A 27,666-nucleotide genomic window follows, 5' to 3' on the forward strand; every position below is an offset into this window, starting at 1 on the left:
TCTATGAAACTCAGCAGGTCCTGGCAGCATCTATTGAAAGAGAGAAACAGTGAATGTTTTGACTCTGTATGACCCTTCAGAGCTGAAGTGAGGGAAAAATGTGATTGCCAAAACCAAAGGGTGGAGCAGGTGAATCAAACTGGAAAGCCAGGTACAGTTGGAGACCAGGAAGTGACAAAGATATCAGGGACAATAGGAGTGGTAATGATAATATTAAAGACTAAAGCAGGTGTGAATAGCGGCATAAAGATGTGCTGTTTGAAAGCCAGATACAGAATGTTTTAATAGCAGAACAAGGGGAGCGTTTACTGAAAGCAAAACACAGAACATGAAACAGACTGGCACTTGGGTGTGGGTGCGGTGGGGGAGGGGGGAGTGGTGGAAGGTAAAATCAAAATGGTGAACAGAGTTCATGGTCTAAACCATGAATGTAATGTTAAGTCCAGAAGGCTGTAAAATCTATAATTGGAAGAGCTGCTCCTCCAGTTTGCATTGAGCTTCACTGGAACATTGCAACAAGCCAAGAACAGTAATATGAGCATGGTGAGTTAAAATGGAAAGCGATTGCAAGGCTAGGGTCATGCTTGCAGACTGAACGAATGTGTTCTGAAAAACAATTCCCCAATCTGAGTTTACCCTTGCCAGTGCAGAGGAGACCGTATTGTGAGCAGCAGGTGATGGGTATTAATTGTCTTTCAACACGTGTAAATGGGCAATAGTTGCCTCACTGGGTTGAGTGGGAGAAGAGCTATGAGACTGATCAAGTCAATAAACTCTCAAAAAAAATCTCTATGCCTTGATTTTGCTTCACCAATCGACTTGGATCCTATTAAGACAGCCCACAGCCATAAACATTGCAGCAAGGCAACAATACTAAAGGGAGGAATGAAAATTAAATGTATGGACATTGCATGTACAAGCAGAGATGCACCTTGTCCTGTGTCTCATTTACTCCTGGGCTGTGCAAAGCTCTGATAGGCATTTGCTTGGTTACACACTTCTGCCCGAGAAGGTCACTCATCTGGAAATAAATGCCTTCTGCTTGGGGGAAAGAGAAACAAACCAGGAAAAGAGGATAATGAATGGGAATGGTTTTTAATGATAGCTGCTTCACCCCTGTAATTGTGAGCAGCATTAATTTAGGCCGTCTACAGCTCGACCTGCCTCTCCTCAATACACTTAGCCCCAGCATCTGGAACACATTAACTCTCTGCAGCTTGCGTTGTCACGTGGCCTATGGGTGATGGGGCTGCAAACCAGACTGCCAATGGGAGACCAGGGAAGGCCTAATTGGATGCAGCTGTGCAGGTCAGAGGCGGCCTGCAGAGCAACCACGCTGCCTTGTGCACAGGAAATATCACTCACCGGCACACATGAGAGAGAGTGAGAGTGTGTGTAAGAGTGTGTGCATCTGTGACAGAAAAAAAAGAGGTGGAGAGAAAACGGGTGTGTGGGGGCAGAGGCGGGTGTGTGTGTGAGGGGCAAGGGAGGTGGGTATTTGTTGTGTGTGGGGGTGGGTTGTGTCGGTGCGCGTGTGTGTGTGACGGGGGGTGGTTGGTAGTTGGTGGTGTGTGTGGGACAGAGACAGACAGGATTGGTGTATATATCTCCCTCCACTGCAGTTGACAGTGCCCATGACCATGGTCATCCCATTTCCTGTGCTTCTGCTCTCACTCCTTCCTTCCATCCCCTCCCAGAATCGTATTCGTGTTCTCCTTGTCCTCGTTTTCCACTCCCACCAGCCTCCATATTCAATGGGCCATCCCCATTGAGAACTAAGGGACTGCTGTGTGCTCTGTTTCATGGAGACATGGCTCACTCCTGCTTCACCGGACTGTGCCCTACAACCAGAGGGCTTCTCAATCCACTGAATGGACCGTACGGCGGCCTCAGGCAAGGCTAGAGGAGGCGGGGTTTGCCTCCTAATTAACACCTGCTGGTGCCGAGCTGTAGCAACACTGACGAGTTTCTGCTCCCCGGACCTAGAAAACACGACACTAAAATACAGCCTACTACCTTGCGCGGGGGTTCAGCTCCATTATCCTGACAGCAGTTTACATACCAACCCATGCGAACGTGAAAATCGCACTGGACAAAATATTCACCACCACAAATAGCCTTGAAACGAAACATCCTGAGGCCTTGTTCATTGTAGCTGGGGACTTCAATCAGGCCAAGCTCAAGAGCGTACTACCAAGTTACCACCAGCACGTCACCTGTTCCACCAGGGGCCCAAACATCCTACACAAATATCAAACATGCCTACCGCTCTATCGCCCGCCCACACTTTGGCAAATCTGACCACAAGGCTGTGCTCCTGCTCCCTGCTTATGAGCAAAAACTGAAGCGGGAGAATCCGTCAAAGAAAGTTGTGCATTGTTGGTCTGTGGAATCGGATGATCTCCTACGGATCTGCTTAGAGTCAGTGAACTGGTCAGTATTTAAAAACTCTGTGACCAGCCTGAACGAGTACGCCACTACAGTGACTGACTTCATTAGTAATTGTGTAGAAGACTGTGTGCCAAAGAAGCAAATCCATGTGTTTCCCAACCGGAAACCCTGGATGAACAGGGATATCCACTGCTTGCTGAAGTCTAGGTCTGAGGTGTTCAAGTCAGGCGACCCTGACCTCTACAAGAAAGCCAGATATGATCTAAAGAAATCCATCAAAGATGCCAAAAGACAGCACCGGACCAAGCTCGAGTCCCAGGCTAGCCACACGGACCCCCGCCGTCAAAGACAAGGTCTGCAAGACATAACGGGCTACAAGATGAAGGCATTTAAAATCGTCGGCTCCAATGCACCCCTTCCTGATGAGCTCAACGCATTCTATGCACGCTTTGAGCAACAGGTCAGCGAGAGCAAGCCCTCCACCCCAGAAGCCTCGGATGAACTTGCATCTGAGATCACCATTGCAGACGTCAGAGCAGCCTTCTCGAAGGTCAATCCATGGAAAGCCACTGGCCCGGATAGGGTACCCAGACGAGCACTCGGGTCTTGCGCGGATCAGCTAGCGGAGGTATTCGCAGACATCTTCAACCTCTCTTCACAATTGAGGTCCCTATCTGCTTCAAGAAGACGACCATCATCCCTGCACCAAAAAAAAGTAAAGCAACGTACCTTAATGACTATCTCCCAGTGGCTCTGACATCCATCATCATGAAGTGCTTTGAAAGGCTAGTCATGGCACAAATCAACTCCAGCCTCCCGGATTGCCTTGATCCACTACAGTTCGCCTACCGCTGCAACAGGTCCACTGTAGACGCCATCTCCATGGCCCTGCACTCTACCCTGGAACACCGAGATAACAAAGACACCTATGTCAGACTCCTATCTGTCGACTACAGCTCAGCCTTCAACACCATCATTCCTACGAAACTCATCTCCAAACTCCGTGGCCTTGGCCTTGGCTCCTCCCTCTGCGACTGGATCCTGAACTTTCTAACCTACAGGCCACAATCAGTAAGGATAGGCAACAACACCTCCTCCACGATCATCCTCAACACCAGTGCCCCACAAGGCTGTGTCCTCAGCCCCCTACTATACTCCTTATACACCTATGACTGTGTGGCCAAATTCCCCTCCAACTCGATTTTCAAATTTGCTGATGACACCACCGTAGTGGGTCGGATTTCAAACAATGGTGAGACAGAGTACAGGAATGAGATAGAGAATCTGGTGAACTGGTGCGACGACAATAATCTCTCCCTCAATGGCAACAAAATGAAGGAGATTGTCATCGACTTCAGGAAGCGTAGTGGAGAACATGCTCCTGTCTATATCAATGGGAACGAAGTAGAAAGGGTCGAGAGCTTCAAGTTGTTCGGTGTACAGATCACCAACAGCCTGTCGTGGTCCCCCCATGCCAGCACTATAGTTAAGAAAACCCATCAACGACTCTACTTTCTCAGAAGACTAAGGAAATTTGGCATGTCAGCTACGACTCTCACCAACTTCTACAGATGCACCATAGAAAGCATTGTTTCTGGTTGTATCACGGCTTGGTATGGAGCCTGCTCTGCTCAAGACCGCAGGAAACTACAAAAGGTTGTGAATGTAGCCCAGTCCATCACGCAAACCAGCCTCCCATCCATTGACTCTATCTATAATTCCCGCTGCCTCAGAAAGGCAGCCAGCATAATTAAGGACCCCTCGCACCCCGGACATACTCTCTTCCAACTTCTTCCGTCAGGGAAAAGATACCAAAGTTTGAGGTCATGTACCAACCGACTCAAGAACAGCTTCCTCCCTGCTGCTATCAGCCTTTTGAATGGACCTACCTCGTATTAAGTTGATCTTTTCTTTACACCTTGCTATAACTGTAACATTATATTCTGCAGTCTCTCCTTCCTTCCCTATGTACGGTATGCATTGTTTGTACAGCATGCAAGAAACAATACTTTTCACTGTATACTAATACATGTGACAATAAATCAAATCAAATCATCCTGTGCCATTTCTACCATGTTCAACATTCAACATTCTGAATGGACCACTCCTCCTCAACACCCTGGTGTACTCTTCCATCATCCCAAACCCCCTCCTATGCAAGTAAAAAGTAAAAGAAAGTTACCATTGTCCCTGATGGCCAGAGGCTGCTTTCCCCTCCATGGGTGCTGCCTGACCTGCTGAGCATTTCCAGCATCTTGAGTTTGCTCTTGTCACTGTTGTCTGTCTGACTGTGAAGAGAAGATCAGAGAGTTGGTCAGTCATACTTTTTAAAAAAAAACTAAGAATCTAGAAATAAGTCAAGTAAAGTTATGAGAAGCTGAGCACGTACATTCTTTGTATTGATATATGTCAGTAAATTGCATTGATCAAATTAAGTGAATCCAATCATACGTGCACTTATGTATGTTCACTTCACTGTGAACAAAAAACACTTGATCAATTTGTATCAAACCATGACACACCAAGTGGTTCTTCAATTATTGTTTGGAGAGATAGAGTAGGTACATATGCGATATTTTGTGCAGAACACAATTGTGCAATAGGACACTATTGTTACATGTCCAGCTTGGCAGTAGCACTAGGACAGTATGAGTCAACTGTGAGGGAATCAGTACCTTCAAAGTGTATGCGTTTTGAGGGAGAGACTAACTGAAATGAAATGGGAAATATGGAGGGAAACTGATCTTCCTGATTCCTGAGCAAACAAAAATAAACTGAGATTTGGAAACTGAAACTTCTGGGTAGACTGAACCTAGGTGAAATATAGAAGGAGCAGCGCTCCGAAAGCTAGTGACATCGAAACAAACCTGTTGGACTTTAACCTGGTGTTGTAAGACTTCTTACTGTGCTCACCCCAGTCCAATGCCGGCATCTCCACATTATATTTTTTAAAGCACAGGTCAGTCCAAGCTGGGTAGTAATCGTTGATGTGACCACTAATGAATACAGGCAAGCTGAAGAAGACGGAGGTCAGATGCAGAAGATGCTTCAGCTGTTTCTGTTCATTGAAGATCACCTTGGTGGATCTACCCCATCCAGACTACGTTTGGCAGGTTCTGCAGATGTGTGATATGCGTGGTGAAGAATATGCTCGTGAAACTCACTAAACTAGCGCACAGCCTTCGGCTGGGGATCAGCCTAGCTCCTCTCCTCATGAGGAAGACCGAGTTTGAAGGGTGTTGTGACTGAGTGTGATCACCAAAATCTGAATGGACTGCTGAGCCAATTCATGAAACTAGCTTAGTTGTATCCATTTACAGTGCAATTCATAGGTTATATTTGACCACAATTTGCCTGTTAATTCATGTTTAATATATGAGAAACCTGAAGCACGGCTTCTAAGCTGTACCTGTCCTGGGAGTATTTGATGGGGATAGTGGAAAGGGAACTTTACTCAGTATCTAACCCCATGTTGTATCTGTCCTGGGAATGTTTGATAGGGCAGTGTAGAGGAAACTTTACAGGGCAGCACGGTGGCGCAGTGGTTAGTACTGCTGCCTCACGGCACCGAGGTCCCAGGTTCAATCCCGACGCCGGGTCATTGTCCGTGTGGAGTTTGCACATTCTCCCCGTGTTTGCGTGGATTTCGTCCCCACAACCCAAATATGTGCAGGGTAGGTGGATTGGCCACGCTAAATTGCCCCTTAATTGGGAAAAATTAATTGGGTACTCTAAATTTATTTTTTAAAGTAGAGGGAACTTTACTCTGTACCTAACTCTGTGCTGTACTGCCCTGGCTGAAATGGATGTTGACACTGGGTGCTTGAAGTGGGAAGTGTTGCATTTCAAAGCATCGACATTCCTCATCTCATATCTCAGACCCGTGCAGTTTCCTGCAGTCTGAGTCATGTGAATTCCAGGCAGGTTCCAATGGCTTTCTCCAGTGCACTTACTACAATTTATATAAATGATTTGGAAGAAGGGACTGAAGGGATGGTTGCTAAATTTGTTGATGGCACAAAGATAAGTTAGAAAGTAAATTGAGAAGAGGATGTATGGAGGCTACAAAGTGACATAAGTTGTGAATGGGCAAAGATCTGGAAAACACAAGATTGCAGAGCTCTGGGGCAGGATTTTCCATTTTAGGGTCTATGTTCCCACGTCGCCATGAAAACTGTGGGGCGGGATTCTGCGGGAACCGGCGGGGCGGGCAACTCCGGCGCGAAGGAGTGGCGTGAACCACTCCGGCGTCGGGCCGCCCCAAAGGTGCGGAATCCTCCGCACCTTCAGGGGCTAGGCCGGCGCCGGAGTGGTTTGCACCCCGCCGGCCGCGGAAGGAGCTTGGCGCCACGCCAACCGGCGCCGAAGGGCCTCCGCCGGCCGACGCGAGTTGGCGCATGCGCAGGAGCGCCAGCGTGTGCTGGCGTCATCCCAGCGCATGCGCAGGGTGGATCATCTCATGTCAGCCATCGCGGAGGACCACAGCAGCCGACGCGGAGGAATAGAGTGCCCCCACGGCACAGGCCCGCCCGCGAATCGGTGGGCCCCGATCGCGGGCCAGACCATGGGGGCACCTCCCGGGGCCAGATCCTCCCCGCCCCCCGAGGACCCCGAAGGCCGCCCGCGCAGCCAGGTCCCGCCGGCAAATACCTGGTGTAATATACGCCAGCGGGACTGGCCGAAAACGGGCGGCCACTCGGCCCATCGCGGGCCGGAGAATCGACCGGCGCGGCGCGATTCCCGTCCCCACCAAAACCCCGGCACCGGAGAATTCGGCAGCCGGCGGGGGCAGGATTCTCGCCGCCCCGGCGATTCCCCGATCCGGCGGGTGGTCGGTGAATCCCGCCCATGATCTTTTACGGCAGGAAAACTGCCGTCCAAAGGCCACAGATTCTCACAGCCTTGCAGGGGGCTAGCAGGCAGCTGTCGTGGAGCTCGCTGCCCTAGCTGCCGATACGGCCCCCCCGCACGTCCGGGTCAGAGGCCACGCATGCGCACAGCGGCAGCCTCCAGCAGCCACGCCATGCTCCATGGTGGACTCAGACCACGGACCTGGACCGCGGAAATAGTGCCCCCGCATCGGCCGTACCGCCTGCACACACAGCCCCAAGTCCCGAATGAACCCCCGCTCATCCCTCCCCCGATTGTGGCGGCCCCGGACTGAGTCCACAGTCGTCACGCGAGGTTCCCAAACGGCAGGACCATGTTAGAACCACGCCGTTGGGAATTCAGCCAGTCTGGGACGGAAAATTGCGGGGCGGGCCTCATGCAATGGCCTGAAGTGGTGGATATTCGGCACGGCGTACATTTTTCAGCGGGTGGAGAATCGCAAGACTGGCATCGGTCCTGATTTTGCACGCGAAAACGGTTTCTCCGCCCCATCGCCGAATGCGATTTCGCCGTCGGGGTGCGCAGAATCCAGTCCTGAAATTCAATGGATCTGGCTGTCCTATTGCATGAATCGCAAAATACTAGTATACAGGAACAGGAAGTAATTAGGAAAGCTAATTCAATGTTATAATTTATTGTGAGGGGAATGCAATACAGAAGTAGGGAGGTTATCCTTCAGTTGAACAGGGCACCAGTGAGACCACATCTGGAGTACTGTGCACAGTATTGGTCTCCTTATATAAGGAAAGATGCATTAGAAGTAGTTCTGAGAAGGTTTACTAGACTAATACTAGGAATGGGCGGGTTGTCTTATGAGGAAAGGTTGGAGAGGATAGGTTTGAATCCACTCGAGTTTAGAAGAGTAAGAGGCAACTTAATCAAAACCTTTACATCCTGAGGGGTATTGACAGGGTGGATGTGGAGAGGGTGTTTCCTCTTGTAGAAGAACCAGGGGGACACTGTTTAAAAATAATGGGTCATTCATTTATGACAGAGATGAGGAGAAATAATTTCTCTCCGAAGGACAGTGTAATTTTGGAGCTCCCTTCCTCCAAAGGCAGTGGAAGCAGAGTTTTTGAATATTTTTAAGGCAAGCCAAAACTTGATTAACAAGGGGGTGAAAGGTTATCCGAGGTTGGTGGGAATGTGGAGTGAAGTGTATCAAATCAGCCTTGATCTTATTGAATGGTGGAGCAGGCTTGAGGGGCCGAGTGGCCTACTCCTGCTCCTATTTCATATGTTCGTATGTATTTCGCTGGTAATGGATTAATTAAGTTTTTTTTTCATGAACAATTTTATTGAGGTATTTTTGGCAGATAAAACAATGACATTGTATAGTACTGTACAAAAAAGAAAAGCAAATAACGCATAGTACAAACCACAACTCCATTCTCGCAAGGACCTGCCTAAACCACCCCCTACTCTACTCTACCCTAAACCCCCCCCCCCCCCCCCGCTGATGGTTAATTCTCCGCGAAGAAGTCAATGAATGGCTGCCACCTCCGGGCGAGCCCCGATAGTGAACCTCTCAAGGTGAACTTAACTTTCTCTAGACCGAGAAAGCTCACCATGTCCGATAGCCATACTTCGGTCTTCAGGGGCCTTGAGTCCCTCCATGCCAACAGTATTCGTCGCCGGGCTACCAGGGAAGCAAAGACGTCGGCCTCCTTCTCCTCCTGGACTCCCGGGTCCTCCGACACCCCAAAGATTGCCACCTCAGGACTCATTACCACCCCAGTTTTCAAAACCCGGGACATGATGTCCGCGAATCCCTGCCAGTACCCCCTGAGTCTACGGCACGACCAGAACATGTGTACGTGATTAGCCGGCCCACCGGCACATCTGGCACACTTGTCCTCCAGCCCGAAGAATTTACTCATCCGGGCCACCGTCATGTGGGCCCGGTGCACAACCTTAAACTGGATCAGACTGAGCCTGGCGCATGTTGCGGTCGTGTTTACTCTGCCCAGAGCTTCTGCCCAAATACCGACCTCCATCTCTCCTCCCCCCCCCCCCCCCCCCCCCCCGAGCTCCTCCTCCCACTTAAGCTTCAGGTCCTCAGTCTGTGTATCCGCTGCTCCCATTAGTTCTTTGTAAATATCTGAGACTCTACCCTCACCTACCTCTCCCCGAGGAACTACCCTGTCCTCCCTCCCCTTTGGCGGGAGGCGTGGGAAGGATGGCACCAGCCTGCGCACAAAATCCCGCACCTGCAAGTATCTAAAGTCATTCCCTCCCACCAGCCCAAACTTCTCCTCCAACACCCTCATGCTCGGGAAGCTCCCTTCCAAGAACAGATCACCCACCCTCACAATCCCCGCCCTCCGCCACAGTCGATACCCACCGTCCATGTTCCCTGGGGCAAATCAGTGATTGCCGCAGATTGGGGTCCACACCGATGCTCTCACTTCCCCGATATGCCTCCTCCACTGGCCCCAGATCCGAAGAGCGGCTACCACTATAGGGCTGGTGGAGTACCGCGCTGGCGGGAGCGGCAGAGGCGCCGTAACCAGGGCTGCCAAACTGGTGCCCCTGCACGAAGCAGCCTCCATCCGCTCCCAAACCGACCTTGTATCCACCATCCATTTCCTTATCATCGCTATGTTGGCCGCCCAGTCGTATTGCTGACTGTTCCTTTTGAGCATCACCTTCCTCACCCGCGTGGACTTCCCCGCCCAGACAAATCCCAGGATAATTTTATTCAGCCTGTTAAAGAAGGACCTCGGGATGAAAATGGGGAGACACTGAAATATGAACAAGAATCTCGGGAGAATCATCATCGTAACAGTCTGCACCCTCCCCGTTAGTGACAGCGGGAGTGCATCCCAACTCAGAACCTCCTCCCTCACTCGTTCCACCAGTCGGGACAGGTTGAGCTTATGCAACTTGCCCCAGTCCCGTGCCACCTGTATCCCCAAGTATCTGAAGCTTTCTCCTACCAGCCTGAACGGCAACCCCTTCAGCCGACTCTCCTGCCCCCTCGCCTGAATTACAAACAACTCGCTCTTAGCAATGTTCAATTTATATCCTGAAAACCGGCCAAATTCCCTCAGGATTTCCATGATACCGTCCATCCCCGCCATTGGGTCCGATACGTATAACAGCAGGTCATCCGCGTCTAACGAGACTTTATGTTCCACTCCCCCCCGGACCAGCCCTTTCCAGTCCCTTGAAGCTCTCAGCTCAATTGCCAGCGGCTCTACGGCCAGCGCGAACAGCAGTGGGGAGAGAGGGCAACCCTGTCTTGTCCCGCGGTGCAGTCTGAAATAATCTGATGTCATCCTGTTCGGCCTTACACTAGCCTCTGGGGCCTGATATAACAGCCTAACCCAGTCAATGAACCCCTCCCCGAACCCAAACCGTCCCAGCACCTCCCACAGATAGTCCCACTTGACCCGGTCAAAAGCCTTTTCCGCATCCATAGCTACCACTATCTCTGCCTCCCTGCTCTCCGGGGGCATCATAATCACATTAAGCAGCCTTCTTAGATTGGCCACCAGTTGCCTACCCTTTACAAACCCGGTTTGGTCCTCCGCAGTTACGTCCGGTACACAGTCCTCAATTCTAGTCGCCAAGATCTTGGCCGGCAACTTAGCGTCTGGGTTGATCGAAGAGAGCGGCCTATAAGACCCACAGGCCTCCGGGTCTTTATCCCGCTTCAGAATAAGCGAAACAGTGGCCTGCGACATCGTCGGGGGTCGGACCCCTCTGTCTCTTAAAAACCCTGACCAGCACCGGCCCCACTATCTCGGCAAACTTTTTGTAAAACTGCACCGGATACCCATCCGGCCCCGGGGCTTTACCCGACTGCATGACCTTCAGGCCCCCCAATACCTCTTTGATCCTAACCAGGGCCCCCAGTCCGTCTACCAACCCCCTACCCACTCTTGGGAAGGTCAGTCCGTCCAGGAATCGCCCCATCCCCTCTGGTCCCCTGGGGGGTTCCGAAGTGTACAGCTTACTATAAAAGTCCCTAAACTCCTTGTTCAGCCCTGCCGGGTCCCCCACCAGATTTCCCTCCCCATCCGCTATCCTTCCTCTCTCCCTAGCCGCTTCTCTCTTCCTAGTTGTTGCGCGAGCATTCTGCTGGCCTTCTCTCCATGCTCATATATCGTGCCTTTTGCCTTTCTAAGCTGCTCTACGGCCTTGCCTGTGTTCAGCACCCCGAACTCGGCCTGCAGCCTCTGTCGTTTCCTGAGTAACTCTGGCCTCGGGGACTCCGCGTAGCTCCTGTCCGTTCCTGAACCAGTCGGTCCGTTTCTGCCCTGTCTGTCCTGCCCCTGTGGGCCCGGATTGAGATCAGCTCCCCTCTCACCACTGCCTTCAGTGCCTCCTAGAGCACCACTGCTGAGACTTCTCCGGTATCATTTACCTGCAGGTAATTCTGCATGCATTTCCTGAGTCCCTCACACACCGCCTCATCCGCTAGCAATCCAACTTCCAGCCTCCATTGTGGGCGCTGGAAGCTATCCTTACAAATTTGTAGATCTACCCAGTGCGGAGCATGGTCCGATATAGTAATTTAGTAATTGCCGAATATTCTGCCCCCACCATCCCAGCCAGCAAGTCCCTACTCATGACAAAGAAATCAATTCGGGAATACACCTTATGGACGTGGGAATAGTACGAAAACTCCCTCGCCGACGGCCGACTAAATCTCCACGGATCAGCTCCCCCCATTTGCTCCAGGAACCCTCTCAGTTCCTTTGCCGTCACTGGCAACCTGCCCGTTTTTGAACACGACTGATCCAAGCTCGGGTCCAGGACTGTGTTAAAGTCCCCACCCATGATCAGTTTGCGCGAGTCCAAGTCGGGGATCATCCCTATCAACCTCCTGATAAAATCCACATCGTCCCAATTAGGGGCATACACACTGACCAAGACTACTCTCACCCCTTCGAGCTTACCCCTAACCATAACAAATCTGACCCCGTCCGCAACTGTACCCTCCGCCTCAAATTGAACCCTTTTATTAATCAGGATCGCGACCCCCCTAGTCTTAGTGTTGAGCCCCGAATGAAAGACCTGGCTAACCCAGCCCTTCCGCAACCTAACCTGGTCTGCCACTTTCAGGTGCGTCTCCTCAGCATGACTACGTCCGCCTTCAGAACCCGCAAATGAGCGAACACACTGGCCCGTTTAGCCCTCTAACATTCCAGGTGATCAGTCGGGTTGGGGGGCACTTCGCCCCCCCCCTTTGCCGATCAGCCATCCCCTTTCCTTGGCCAGCCCCCCAGCCATGTGTCGCGCATCCTCTGGCCCGCCTCCTGGCCGGCTCCACCCATGACCTCCCCACTGTTGCCATGTCCAATTTCCATCCTCATCAGCAGATCAACTCTCCTCCTCCCCCCCCCCCCCCCCCACCTAGCAACACCATCTTACCACCTAACCCCTGCTCTAATCTAACTATATGAACACCCCCCCACCTGGCTTCCGTTGACTAGCCCACCCAGCTAGCCTGGTGGCTCCCAGCTTTGGCGCCAACGCGTCTCTCACCCATTGTTCCCTGGCTCCCCTCCCCTCCTGCTTAAACACATACTCAATACAAGTCAAAGACATCCCCCACAATAGTGCAATTTAGATCAAACAAATAGAGATAAGAAGTACCAGGCACTCTCAGCCCTTCCCCTCCACACACAGAAAAAGATTGCAAAAAATTCCCCCGAAAACCCCATCATAACCACACCTTTTTAACTAGTTTCTTTTTTATATTTTCCCCCTAGCAAAACTACAATCAAACAAGTAACCCAAAAAGGAAACATTCAAGGAAACCACGAAAAAGAACAAGAAAAACGCATCGCAACCAAAATACATCCACCTAAAAAGGTCAAAAAGAACGGACCCAAGCATGCAGGCATCTCTCACAGCGAGAGAGAAACAAAATAGACTTAAAAGTTCTACCATGGGTCCAAGAGTCCTCAGCTCAGGGCCAGCCCTTGCTTCTTAACAAAGTCCATCGTCTCCTCAGGTTCATCGAAATAGTGGTGCTGACTCTCATACGTAACCCACAGTCACGCCCGAAAAAGCAGCCCGAATTTCACCTTGTTCTTGTACAAAATATCCTTCACCTGCCGGTAGCCTCCCCTCCTCCTGGCCACCTCAGTACTCAGGTCTTGGTAAACACGCAGGGTGCTTTGTCCCAAGTACAGCTTCGTGTGCTCTTGGCCCATTGCAGAACCCGCTCCTTGTCCAGGTACCTGTGGAACCGGACCACCATCGCTCGTGCGGGACCCCACGTCGCGGCTGCCTCACCTGCCCTCTGTGTGCCCTGTCCACCACCGGTGGGCGAGGGAACACCTCGCTCCCCAGCAGCTTCTGAAACAAACCCTCCACATATGTGTCAGCATCCAGCCCCTCAGCCCCCTCCGGGAAGCCAACGATTCTTACATTCTGCCGGCGAGATCTGTTGTCCAGGTCCTCCAGCCTTTCCAGGTGCATTTTCTGCTGATCCCTCAACCTCCGAATCTCCACGTCCGCCACCGTTTGAAAGCTGGCCTGCTCCTCCACTGTCTTCTCCAGCTTCTGGAGCTTCTGAGCCTGATCATCCAGCCTTTTTTCCAATCGGTCCATCGACTTCTGGAGCGGCTCCAAGTTATGGCGCTTCAGAGCTAAAAAGCCCTCCTGCATGGCCTGTAGCAGCTGCTCCATTGTAGGCTGGGCTGTCGGCGCCTTGCTCTGGACATCGGCCATATTGGTCTCTCTCACAGCTCCACCGTGCCCTTGCTTGACCACGTCTTCTGCTGTTTACGGTCCCTCCGGCTTCTTAAATCCATACGACTCTGTATGGGTTCAGTGCCTGAGTACTATTGCTTTCCAGTTCCATGCTCAAAATCGCAAGAAAGTCAGGGAAACAGGTCCAAAAGTCCGACCGAAACTGGAGCCACCAAATGTGCGACCTACTCCCTCATAGCTGCCATCAGAAGTCGGGTTAATTAAGTTTAAGATGCAATCCGTTTGAACACTGGTGATCAAATGTGCACTGCAGCCACCAAACGTTTATCAGAATGATCCCCTTGACTGTGCCTATCTCAACTAGTGTGTTCCTACCTCTCCTACAGGTAATGGGTCTCCGAATGTTGCTCGAATCCTTTTTCACTTAACACCCATTTCAGTCAGGTCACACTGAGCGATATGGTTATCTCAGCCTATCTTTATCTACCTATTAGATAGCGCTGGGAAAGATAGATAGCGAGCTAGATAAGTAGATAGGTAAGTAGATGAAAGTCTAGAAAATAGGACAATCAATAACAATGAAGAAAGTAGAAGAGAATATAAATGATCAGGTACTGATCAGTAAGCTAGTCAGTTGGATGGGGGTTATTTTAATGTATTGTATTCAGCCTCTGTAGATCTTGGCATATTGCTCCTTACCTGTGTTGAGCATGAGAATGATTTGTTTTTAGATTGGCGGGGGTTGGTGTCCAGTCTTCCAAGGATGCTGCACTTAAATAGCTGCTTTGCATGGTATTGGCTTAAAGGGGGAAGGGAAGGCTTTCTGAACTGCTGTGTGGAGTATTGAGTGAAGCTGTCATTGATAAAGATTCCCCCTTCGGATCTGTCTCTTTACAAATATCCTCTTAACTCCTAGGAAAGAACAACATCTCCTCTCTCCAGTGAACTGTTGGTACCTTGTCCTCAACCAGACACGTCGAGAGAGCAAGGACCACGCCACCCTCAATGACATCTACACGAACAACGTCATTGTCCGGCTGATGCAGATCAGTGAAGATGTGATACGGCTCTTCAAAAAGGTCAGCTTAAACCTTTGGTGGTTAAAGATAGCACAATTATTTCACAGTAATATTTAGAATATTTTCATTCATGAGCATTTACAACAGCTTCTTGACAGAGTTCCCCCCGAATGCCACATATCGCCTGAACAATGCCTAGTCCATTGCTGGTTGTCACAGTGACACTCAGTTAAAGAATCTATGTGATGTATGCTGGTGACATCTAGACGTGAGAGTCGAGGAACTGCACCCATGCCCCAGTTAGATGAGGTGAAAAGAGAACTGACAGCTGAAGGCTTCTCCCCAGCCCTAGATCGGGTCCCTTGATGTCCTGGTTGCTGGGTGTGGATTGTGACCACTCTCTTGGTGCTGGGTACAAATGAATGACAAAAATGAATGACTGCAATGAATAGAGCACAAGAGGGATGTGAGGGCACAGAAAGGGAATACACTGTGTGCACAAAAGATGATAATTATTGGGAGGAAAACAAAATCACGGTTGTTTGTGAAGGTTGAAAGAATAACTTTGTAATTTATATATTGTATATTTAGACTAGGAGAAGGCTGACGCGATAATGCAATGGTCCTAAGTTTCCAGCCTATATTGGGACCCTCTGCCCCATCCCCAAAACCCTGACCCTCACATCAGGGGTATGTTGGGGGAGAACGTCAGGATCCCCTCAGGAATCTGTCATTTCCTGTTGTATGTTTTACCTCTGGCACTAGTTTCTGCGTGCAACAGGTTTCATTCCCAGTTCTTTAAAATGTCTACATCATGCGCCTGCTCAGGTTTCCAGCTTTTTCTAGGGGCGCGATTCTCCCCACCCACGCCAGGTGGGAAAATCGCCGGGGCGCTGTGCGAATCGCACCACGCCGCCCCAACCCCCGCACGCGATTCTCCCACCCCGCCCCCCGCACGCGATTGTCCCACCCCCCGGAAACCAGCGGCGCACAATTCGCACCGGGCCGTCAAGCCCTCAGATATTTCTTTAGCCCTAATCGGAGCCCCCAACTCGCCCACCAGCTCCCTACCACCCTTGGGAAAGTCAACCCGTCCAGAAAGCGTTGCATCTCCTCGGGCCCCGTGGGGGATTCCGAGCGATAGAGTCCACTATAAAAGTCCCTGAACGCCTTGTTTAGCCCAGCCGAGTCCCCTACCAGGTTCCCATCTCAATCGACCACCTTATCAATTCCCCTGGCTGCCTCCCTCTTCCTCAACTGCTGTGCCAGCATTCTGCTGGCCTTCTCTCCATCTTCATACAGCGTCCCCCTCACCTTTCTAAGCTGCTCCACTGCCTTGCCCGTGGACAGTACCCCAAACTCAGCCTGCAACCTCCGGCGCTCCCTTAACAGTTACACCCCCGGAGTCACCGCATACCAGCTGTGAGTGTTTAATTGTTTACCTGCTGTGACTGTAAAAGACACACACACAGACAGGTTCCTTGAGTTTTTGGAAAGAAAGAGAATAATGTACATTGTACTTAACCCAGTCGAGTAAAAACACGCGAGCATCCTCCCTCTCGCACGCACGCATGCCCTAGAGACAGCAGCTGCTGGGTTTGATTCTTTACCCTCTGTCTGACCGTAAGAAATAGGAGCAGGAGTAGGCCATTCGGCCCCTTGAGTCTGCTCCGCCATTCAATAGGATCATGGCTGATCTGATATTCCTCACATCCACTTCCCTGCGCTTTCCTGAAACCCTTGATTCCGTTACTGATCAAGAATCTATCTCAGCCTAAAATATACACAAGGACTCTGTCCCCACAGCTCTCTGTGGCAAGGAGTTCCAAAGGCTCTCTCAACCTTTTGAAAGAAGAAATTCCTCTTCATCTCAAGTCTCAAATTGGCATTTCTTTATTCGCCCTCTGGTCTGGAGTCTCCCAAGAGGGGAAATATCCTCCAGAATTTACCCTATCGAGTCCCTTAAGAATCTCACATGGTTCAATGAGATCATCCAAATTCTTCTAAATTCTAATCAGCAGAGTCCCAACCTGTTTAACCTTTGATCGTAAGACAACCCCTCCATACCGAGGATCATCCCAGTGAACCTTCTCTGAACCACCAATGAAATCTCTTTCCTCAAATAAGGAGACCAAAACTGCTCATAATACACTGATGTGGTCTCATGAGTACCTTGTACTTTTACAGCAAGACTTCCCTACTCTTACACGCCAACCCCCTTGAAATAAGGGCCAACATTCCATTAGCCTTCCCGATTACCTGATGCCCCATGTGCTAGCTTTCCGTGTTTCGTGCGCAAGTAGACCCAAGATCCTTTGTGTTGCAGCTTTCTGCAGTTTTTTCCTTTTGGGTAATACTGTTTTTTTGTTCTTCTTTCCAAAATGAACAATTTCACATTTTCCCACATTATATTTATTTGCCAACTTTTTGCTCACTTAACCTATCAATATTTCTTTGCAAACTGTTTGTATCCCTCTCACAACTTGCCTTTCCACCTAATATTGTGTTGTCTACAAATTTGGTTACAGTATAGTTGTTTCCTTGCTCCAAGTGACAAACATACATTGCAAACGGTTGCCGTCCCAGCACTGAGCCCTGTGAAACGCCACTGGTTATAGATCGGCAGCTGAAAAAGAATCCCTTATCCCCAATTGCTGTTTCCTGCCCATTAGCCAATTTTCTACGGCAATATACTAACTCCAACACCTTGGCTTCTTACCTTATGACGTAACCATTTGTGAGGTACCTTGTTGAACACCTTCTGGAAGTTCAAAAACAACACAACTACTGGCTACTCTCATTGAGACTTCCTCGAACAGCTCTGATAAATTAGACACGATTTTCCTTTTGTGAAGCCACGCTTGATTAGATTATGAGATCTATGACATGTGGGTAGTCAAACAGCAGATAGGGGCTCAAAACGTGCAACTTGGATGAACAGAGAGACTCTGGGTGTTTCTTCTTCGGCATCTCATTTACTTCTCCACTGATCTGCAGAGAAAATAAATGCTTAAAGGGTCAGCTGGCTTGTCACATGACCCTCTCTCATCAACTACCCAGTGACCCAAATATGATATTGGCGAGTGGATTCCAGTTGCCTGGTTTAAATGATTAGATTACATCTGAGCACATTCTATTCAAAGTCTTGAGTCCCATTGTCCAAGTGACTATGTTTAATGGTTTGTGTCCACCGAGTTGAGTACCCAGCTGACCCCTGCAGTGCTTTGCTGATGGGATAGGTGATGGCTCCCATTCATACTCTTCAAGAACAAAGAACAAAGAAAACTACAGCACAGGAACAGGCCCCTTTGGCCCTCCCAGCCTGCATTGACCATGCTGCCCGACGGAACTAAAAACCCTATCCTTACGGGTGCCGTATCCCTCTATTCCCAACCTATTCATATATTTGTCAAGACGTCCTTAAATGTCGCTATCGTATCTGCTTCTACTACCTCCTCCGGCAATGAGTTCCAGGCACCCACCACCATCTGTGTAAAAAACCTGCCTCGTACATCTCCTTTAAATATCTCCTTAAAACTATGCCCCCTAGTAATTGACTCTTCCACCCTGGGATAAAGCTTCTGACTATCCACTCTGTCCATGCCCCTCATAATCTTGTTGACTTCTATCAGGTCGCCCCTCAACCTCCGTCGTTCCAGTGAGACCAAACCAAGTTTCTCCAACCTCTCCTCATAGCTAATGTTCTCCATACCTGGTAAATCTTTTCTGTGCCCTCTCCAAAGCCGTCTACGTTCTGGTAGTGAGGCAACCAGAATGGAACACTATATTCCAAGTTCACGGCAATTGTTTCTGGTGATGCTTTGCAGACTGGTTGTCTCCATTTCAATGGTTTTGGAATGTGATGCAAATGTTTAGCCATCTTTGAATGCGATTTTAAGTCACTGAAAAAGGGCTTTTTAAAAACTAAATTTGTGGTTTCCAGTCAGTAAATTCATAAAGACATTTTTATAAAGCGTGGCTGCATAACAACAGTGTGAGTATCAATTGTAAACAGACTCACATAATCAAACACAGAAGATTGAACGTTGCATCTTTACCCACTTGTAAAACTAAAGTCCTTATTTTTAGCTAAACCATTCCAAACAACAAGCATGTGTACATAATAATTTTTACAGAAAACTGGCAAGCTGAACTCGAAGTACAGAAATAGTCTTTGAGATATGAAAGTCTGCTTTGTGAGGGCCACGAAGAATCCAGCACGAGTTTTAAGGATACAAAGAAATAAAATTTATTTACAATAACATATATACGCAACAGCAGCAGCAACTTCACTTGCTGCTCACTCCTTCCTGCTGGTTCCAAACTGGCCAGCTTTATTTATACAGGGAGTCTGCTAATGATTTCTCCGCCCCCCTCATTGGGGAAGCTCATACTCCCACAGGATTGTGAGATTGTCATTAGTCCCCAGCCAATGGTAAGCAGGCAGGTTATAACACCGCCCCCCCCCCCCCCAAAGTCTAAGGAATCCACCGAAGACCCCGGTGAAGGAGGGCGTCGGATTAGTTTTGCCGCAGGCCGGACACCATTTGCACGAGGCGCTGGATCGGGCTGCGTGTAACGAGAAGGACACTGGCGCTTCCGTGATGAACAGCGTAACGGTTGTACATCCACGGCCCGTGGGCCCGAGAATTCCCCCTCTGATGCGTCCTGTGTCTCCATCTCGGAGTCAGAGTCTGCAGCCTCCGTCACCTCGGCGTCTCGATCGCCACGCATTTCTGTAACGACCTGCGCAGGCTTTGAGACAGGCACCAGAGGAAGATTGTGAGGAATACTTTCCATTGTCTCTGGTCTCCGCGGCTGTAGAAATGAGTTCCGGGGGCGGGGAATCTTTGGAAGGGATAGTCTTCTGGACCGAAAGTGGTCTACATGTTTGCGCTGGAGACGACCCTGGGCTTGCACCTGGTAAGATACAGGGCCCGTTTGGCGAAAGATTACGCCAGGGACCCACTGGGCACCACCAGCAAAATTCAGAACGAACACTGGGCCACCGGACGCAAACTGCTGAATCGGCCGATGCCGAGAAAAACCCTGTCCCCGCCATTCTTGTGTGCGGCGTACTTTTGCGCCAATGTCCGGGAAAACCATTCTAAGGCGGGTGCAAAGTCTCCAGCCCATTAGGAGTTCTGCGCAAGCTACCCCAGTCACTGCATGGGGGGTGGTCTTATACGAAAACAAAAAGCAAGCCAGTCTCGTGTCCATTGACCCGGAAGACTTTTTTTAGGCCTCGTTTGAATGTCTTCACTGCGCGCTCTGCCAACCCATTTGAAGCCGGGTGGTAAGGGGTAGTGCGGATATGGCGGATGCCGTTCATTTTCATGAACCTCGCAAACTCCTCACTCGTGAATGGAGTGCCGTTATCCATGACCAGCACCTCGGGGAGGTCATGCGTACTAAAAGACAAACGGATCTTCTCAATTGTTGCGCAGGACGTTGTACCTAGCATCTTACGCACCTCTAGCCATTTAGACTGGGCGTCGATGAATAGAAGGAACATGGATCCTTGAAAAGGGCCGGCGAAATCTGCATGCAAGCGAGCCCAAAGCTGCCCTGCCCATTCCCAGTGATGTAGGGGCGCGGCCGGCGGAAGCTTCTGATGCTCCTGGCAAATGGAGCAGTTTTGGGCCACCTTCTCAATGTCGGTGTCGATGCCTGGCCACCAGACATAACTCAGGGCCAACATTTTCATTTTGGTCACACCTGGATGCCCATTGTGCAAGTCTCTTAGTATCAGCTCCTGGCCTTTTTCCGGGACAATCACACGCGTGCCCCACAAGAGGATGCCGTCCTCCACGCTGAATTCTGACAGCTTGGAGGAAACTGCCCGCAACTCGCCTGGGAGCTGTCTATGCTGCCCACCATACAGGACTATGTGCCGAACCTTTCACACGACTGGCTCCGTCTGGGTCCACTCACGGATCTGTGATGTCGTGACAGGCAAGGTGTCCATAAAATTTAGGGTTGCAACCACTTCACCGGTCGTGGGGATCGACATGGGGCCGGTCGATAAGGGCAATAGGCTCAGTGCATCGGCATTCGCTATCTGCGTACCTGGTTTGTGCTCCAGAGAATACTCGTATGCAGCGAGCAACAAAGCCCAGCGCTGGATCCGTGCGGAAGCAATGGGCGGTATTGGCTTACCCTCTCTGAAAAGTCCCAGCAGAGGTTTATGATCAGTCACGATAGTGAAGTGGCGGCCATACACGTACTGGTGGAAACGCTTCACCGCAAAGACCACTGCCAGGCCCTCCTTCTCGATCTGCGCCTACTTTTTTTCCGCTGCAGTCAATGTGCGGGAGGCGAAAGCTGTCGGTCGCTCGGCCCCGTTCTCCATCTTGTGGGACAGGACGGCCCCAATACCATACGGGGATGCATCATGTGACGAGCAAAGGCTTTCCAGGATCATAGTGGGTTATAAGCCAGACAACGACAATTGTTGTTTTACCTGCCGGAAAGCGGTTTCTTGCGGCTGACCCCAAACCCAGGTGTGATTTTTCTTTAGCAGAAGGTGCAACGGGGCCAGCGTAGTTGCCAGATTGGGGAGGAACTTCCCGTAATAGTTTACGAGACCAAGAAAAGAACGAAGATGCGAAGTGTCAGTCGGGGCGGGGGCCTGTTGAATTGCGCGCACCTTCTCTGCGACGGGGTGCAAAGCTTCTCGGTCCACCCGATAACCTAGGTAGACTACTTCCTTCACCTGAAAGACGCACATTGTGCGACGTAAACGGACTCCAGCCTCCGAAAAGCGTCTAAGGACAGCCTCCAGATTTTCCAAATGTTCCTGCTCCGACGTCCATGTGATCAAAACGTCATCTAAGTAGACAGCGACATGCGGTAAACCTCTCAAAATGCCCTCCATAACACGTTGAAAAATAGCGCAGGCAGAGGATACTCCAAAGGGCAAACGTGTATATTCATACAGGCCCCAGTGTGCATTAATCGTTACATATGGTCGGGAGGCAGGGTCCAGCTCCAACTGTAGGTAGGCGTGACTCATATCTAATTTTGTGAACGAGAGTCCACCTGCAAGCTTCGCGTAGAGATCCTCTATGCGAGGCATTGGATATCGGTCGAGTCGGGAAGCCGTATTCACTAAGTTTATAGTCGCCGCACAAGTGAACTGTGGCATCTGGCTTCATTACAGGTACAATTGGTGCTGCCCAGTCAGCGAAACGGACGGGCCTGATGATACCCAAAGTCTCCAAATGAGTGAGCTCCCCTTCTACCTTCTCGAACAAGGCGTAAGGCACTGGGCGCGCCGGAAATATCACAGTGTGGCTCCTGGTTCGACTTGGATACGGGCTACGGCCCCTTTTATTTTCCCCAAACCGGGCTGCAATACATCTGGGTATCATCCTAGCACCTCAGTCAACCCTACAGAAACTGTTTGGAGGATGTGCTGCCACTGCAACCGCAAATGGCGCAACCAGTCCCGACCCAACAGGCTGGGCCCATGGCCGCGCACCACGATAAGTGGGAAATGCCCCTCCTGGCGTCCATAAACAACAGGGGTCATCGTAGTTCCTGCAATGTCCAATGGTTCCCCCGTGTGGGTGGCCAACCTGGCCTGTGAGTCGGTTAATGTAAGGGTCTGTACACCCTGCTTGATGCGGTCGAATGTCCTCTGGGCGATCACGGAGACCGTTGCGCCAGTGTCCAACTCCATCTCAAGCGGGTGACCATTGACCCATACTGTCACCTTAATGGGGGCCACACGGGGAGCTGCCACACAATGCAGCTGCTGGCAGTCGTCCTCCGTCTCCACATCCTCAGGAGTAGTCGCCGCAGGTTCATCCACATGGAAGGTACGGCCCCTGGGCTGGTTCCAGTTTCGGTCGGAACGACGGCACCTCTGGCGCCCCCAGGACCGGCGTCCGCGACGGGGTCAGCACCTACAGGTCTGACACGGACATGGCTCCTCATCCATTGGTTCTGGAGAAGGCCCCCTTCGGGGACGAATGTCCGACGGCCACTGGCGTCGGTCCGGACGTCGCCTCGCCCAAGGTACCGCAGGAGTGCGGGGGGACGTTTTCGGACGGAAGGGGTTGCACCCCAAGGCATGCACCTCCATTCCCTGTAGCTCCTGCACTCCTCGTTCTGCGCTCTCTCGGGACAATACTATTTGAATGGCCTGTTGAAAAGTCAATGTTGGCTCAGCTAACAACTTTCTCTGGGTGGCCGCATTGTTAATACTGCAAACCAAACGATCGCGTAACATTTCTGACAAGGTCTCACCATAGTCACAGTACTCCGCAATCCTGCATAGCCTGGATAGAAAGTCGGCAAGGGATTCTCCTGGGGTCCTCTCAGCGGTATTAAACTGGTAACATTAGACTATCATGGATGGGGTTGGGTTAAAATGTTGCCCCACTAAATCCACAAGTTCATCAAACATTTTGGTGTCCAGCGCAGCTGGGTACGTAAGGCTCCTAATCACCCCAAACGTATGCGGGCCGCAGGCGGTGAGCAATATGACCACCTGGCATCGTTTTCGGTGATATCGTTTGCCCGGAAATAGTAACGCATCCGTTGTGCGTACTGGTTCCAGCTTTCCAGCGCAGCATCAAAAACATCCAAACGTCCATACAGAGGCATGGTATAATAGAAAACAACTTCCAACCTGTATCCAACAAAAATCCAGGGAGGTGGCTTCAGCAGTGTAGACAGCTATTCACTTTAACCTTCGTAGCCAGTTTTGTGAGGGCCACGAAGAATCCAGCACGAGTTTTAAGGATACAAAGAAATAACATTTATTTACAATAACATATATATATACAGCAGCAACTTCGCTTGCTGCTTATTCCTTCCAGTTCCAAACTGGCCAGCTTTATTTATACAGGGAGTCTGCCAATGATTTCTCCGCCCCCCTCATTGGGGAAGCTCATACTCCCACAGGATTGTGGGGTTGTCATTAGTCCCCAGCCAATGGTAAGCAGGCAGGTGATAACAGTCTCCTTTGCCCAAGCTGATGCCTACAAATTTGAAGCGTGATCAACTCAACAAGGTGGATGATCAATATCACAGTCACTCTGAAAAAGGAGATAGAATCATAGAATCGCTACAGTGCAACAGGAGGCCATGTAGCCCCTCAGGTCTGCACCAGCCCTCCTTTAATGAGGACATGGAGAGTCCACACCAGGTAAAATAAGAAACACTTATTTACACAAACAATATGTACACTTTCTGGTAGATCTCTACCTGATTCCTGCTCAGGCCAGAGCCTTACTGGCCAACCTTGTATACGTGGGTTAATTGAGATCCCCCACCTCTAGCGGGGCAGCTCGTACTCCGCTAAGGAGCATGGGGAAGACTAGCATTCCCACCCCATGGGTTCCATGCGGAATATTACATTGGTCTCTGCATCCCCATAAAGTCCGAAGATCCCCCTCGATGAGCAATGAGGCAGAAAGGAGGAGCATTTGGACAACGTTGGGATCTTTTCGGCTCCGGTAATTCATCATGGAGATGATTCATCGGATCAGTCGGAGTATGCCACGCTGGTGAACGTCATCTGCAGCAGGAACAATCGTTACAATTTTGATACAAATCATCAATGCAAGGTAAATGGTAATGGTCCAATCTTGAAGCTGTGTTCGGTGCCGATTTATAGCCTCCGCTTCATTATGGGGACCACCGGTGCCCCCCCAATCAGCAAAGCGCACAGGCCGAATGATGCCCAAACTGGCGAAACGTCGAAGTTCGGTCTGAGTGTAGGGAACCGGGCGGGCATGAGAACATCAGGACTGGACTTCCAAGTCCACCTGGAATTTGGTCATGGCTTCTTTAATGTTTCCCAAATCAGGCTGGAAAACCTCCAGGAATTCTTTCAGTACCGTACACAAACCGCCAGCACCACTTGGAGGATATGCTGCCAATCCAACTGCAGCTGGGTGTAGCCAATCATAGCCCAACAGGCTGGGGCCATTTCCCTGCACAACAATGAGGGGAAGACGAACCGACTGGCACCCATACACCACAGGAGTGAGGGTGGATCCCACGATATTTAGTTGTTCCCCTGTATTAGTGGTCAAACGAGCTGCGTTTCAGCCATTCCTTGCAAAAGTGCTCTGCGCCACCTCAGGAACGGCTGCTCCTGTATCCAGCTCCATTTGCAGCATATGACCATTCACTTGTATCGGAACACAAATGGGGGCCACACGGGGCGATGCCAAACAGTTCCGCTGCATCTCAGCCTCACCATCTGCTTTTCTGGGTCATCCAGATTCGCACCCGATCCCGGGGCTAATGCCTACCTCGACCGGGGCACCTGGAGCGCTGGCCCTCCTGCTGCCTGCGGGTATGTCGCACACCGACCAGAATCGCCTTCAGCTGAGTCCGGGGACATCACACGTCCCAGCGGCCGACTCTTCGCCCAGAGACCAGAGTGGCAGCGGCATTCAGTCTGGGCCGTGGGAGTACCACATGAGAGGTGAGGCCCCAAAACATTCACCTGCATCTTTTGTATCTCTTGGACACGTTTTCCTGGGACAGAGATCTGTAGTGCCTGTTGAAATGTTAGAGAGATTTCGGCCAAATGTTTTGGTCTCCATATTATTAATACCACAGACCAAGCGATCGTGGAACATATCGGACAAAACAGTTCTATATTCAAAACTCAGCTATCTTCCATGGCCAATGTTTTGTTATGCTCTTGACGTAGCATAAGCTGCTTCCTTGATGTGCACTCTGACAAAGGAAGGTTCAGACTTGGAGATAGCTTTAACACATTTATTACTGTTAACGATTCTCCAACTTGGATTCGACTCTCCTGTTAATCCTGCTATAGCTACTCAGACTAACCAGTCTGCTACAATCCATGTGGTGGGTGTGATGTTCAATCAACCCTGTCTGTACTCACTAAGCGTCTCCACTGGAAAGAGGAAGATCATGTGTGCTGTGTCCTTTTATATGGGTTGGTGTAATACCCTCCTGTAGTAGTGTCACATCTGGGTGTGTCTTGAATGCTCATTGGTCGTGTCCTATCTTACTGGCCTATTGGTTGAATGTCGGTGTGTCATGTCTCTGGTGCTCCCTCTAGTGATGTACATTAACCCCTTGTGTATTTACAGTGATGCATATCACCACATCCCTCCTTTTTTCGTGTTACATATTTTCTGTACAGTGTTAAAGAAAATTGAACAAAAACAGGTAGATAAGTGATGCTATGTACAAGTTATGATGACTGTGATGACTATACAATAGTATACAAGACCAAATAATAGTTGTGATGACTTTGAGGGTAAGACAATACAAAATAAAAGTTATGAGTCCAAAGTTCATGAATTTATATGGTCCGGTATGGAAGTGTCAATGATGTCATTCCCTTGTGAACGCCGTCAGTGTCCTGGTGTTTGGTCATCAGGAGGTGTTCAAGTGTTCAAATCACTTCATTGACTGACTTGGAGTCTGTTTCTTTTTTTTTCGATGCTTATGGTAGCAATTCTTGATGGCATCTGTCCTGAAAGCCAGGTTGCCTGTTGGTAGTGCAGCAAACGTGAATTGGTAAGATGCATCGTCCTGCCATGGTATGTCATTGTACTGCGCTGAGCAGTAACAGTGTCCCTCATTTGCAGAGTTGTACCATGTTGTACCAGTCGTAGTTCCATTGGTGTTGTTGTTGTGGTGGTTGGTTTTGTTGTCGTGTTTGCTGCGCTCAAGGACCACACTCTGTGGATAATACGAGTCCTCACACAGTTACTCGTGTTGGCGTGCTTTGTGGCGTCTGCTGTTTCCTGGAGCGTGCCGTCACGGAGACCGGCGCTCCCCGTCTGGAGTCATGTCCGGCTTACTTGAATCAGCTTTGGCTTGTCGATGCTCCCCGTCTGGAGTCTGGTCTGTTTCACCTGTGTCAGTTTTGGCTTGTCGATGCTCCCCGTCTGGGGTCATTGCAGGTTCACCTGAGTCAGCTTTGGTTTCTTGATGCTCCACGTCCGGAGTCATTTCATCCAGGAGTGCATTTGCTTGCGGAGAGACTCAAGCGAATGAGGTTTGAAGTAACGTGGTGTCACCGGAGTCACCAGTAGTCTCACTGTGATTGTCGAGTGCCTCTGTACACATTAGCTGAGGTCTGTCACGTTGCACATCTGGTATGGGATGTGGGATGCCGTTGTCACTTGTCTCACATACAGTGGGTAGAGCCTCAGTGTCTTCTTGTCGTTCATTGAGCTGGGTAGACTGTCAGAGTCTTCTTCTGGTGGCTCAAATAATCTGGGTGGACTGTCTTAGTCGCTTTGTTGTTCACTGGAGCGTGGTAGACTGTCATAGTCTTCTTGCTGTACACTTGAATGTGGCAGACTGTCATAGACTTTCTGTTGTTCACTTGAGCATGGCAGACTTGCATCGTCTGCTGCTGGTTGCTCAGAGGAGGTTGGTAGATCCTCATGGTCTTGTTCATGTAAGGACTGCGCTCTGGAGTCTTGCGTTCCTTCCATCGTGGAGTCTGTCCACGAGCTCGCTGTGGAGGCTTGTGTCACTCATTCTGTGGAGTCTTGCAGCGTTCCCTGTGAGGCATCGTGCATTGGTCTCGCTGTGGAGACTGTCATCACTTCTTGTTCATGCAAGGACTGCGCTCTGGAGTCTTACGTTGCTTCTATCATGGAGTCTGTCCACGAGCTTACTGTGGAGGCTTGTGTCACTGGAGTCACTTCTTGTGTGGAGACGTGCAGTTGTCTCGCTG

The 27,666-nt window shown here is 50.3% G+C and overlaps 2 protein-coding genes across 4 annotated transcripts in view; one reads left to right on the forward strand and one right to left on the reverse strand.

The window, feature by feature from the left end:
- Window positions 1-27,666, reverse strand: part of srgap3 (SLIT-ROBO Rho GTPase activating protein 3) — a 978,679-nt gene that overhangs the window by 784,112 nt on the left and 166,901 nt on the right. The window lies entirely within an intron of this gene.
- Window positions 1-27,666, forward strand: part of LOC140388250 (SLIT-ROBO Rho GTPase-activating protein 3-like) — a 184,103-nt gene that overhangs the window by 8,413 nt on the left and 148,024 nt on the right. The window contains exon 2 of the mRNA XM_072472094.1: window positions 14,870-15,032. Within this exon, the coding sequence (XP_072328195.1) occupies window positions 14,994-15,032 (39 nt within the window). The 5' untranslated portion in view covers window positions 14,870-14,993. The remainder of the gene's footprint in view (window positions 1-14,869; window positions 15,033-27,666) is intronic.

Source organism: Scyliorhinus torazame, chromosome 13 (genome assembly GCF_047496885.1).
Source record: "Scyliorhinus torazame isolate Kashiwa2021f chromosome 13, sScyTor2.1, whole genome shotgun sequence".
Taxonomy (NCBI): Eukaryota; Metazoa; Chordata; class Chondrichthyes; order Carcharhiniformes; family Scyliorhinidae; genus Scyliorhinus; species Scyliorhinus torazame.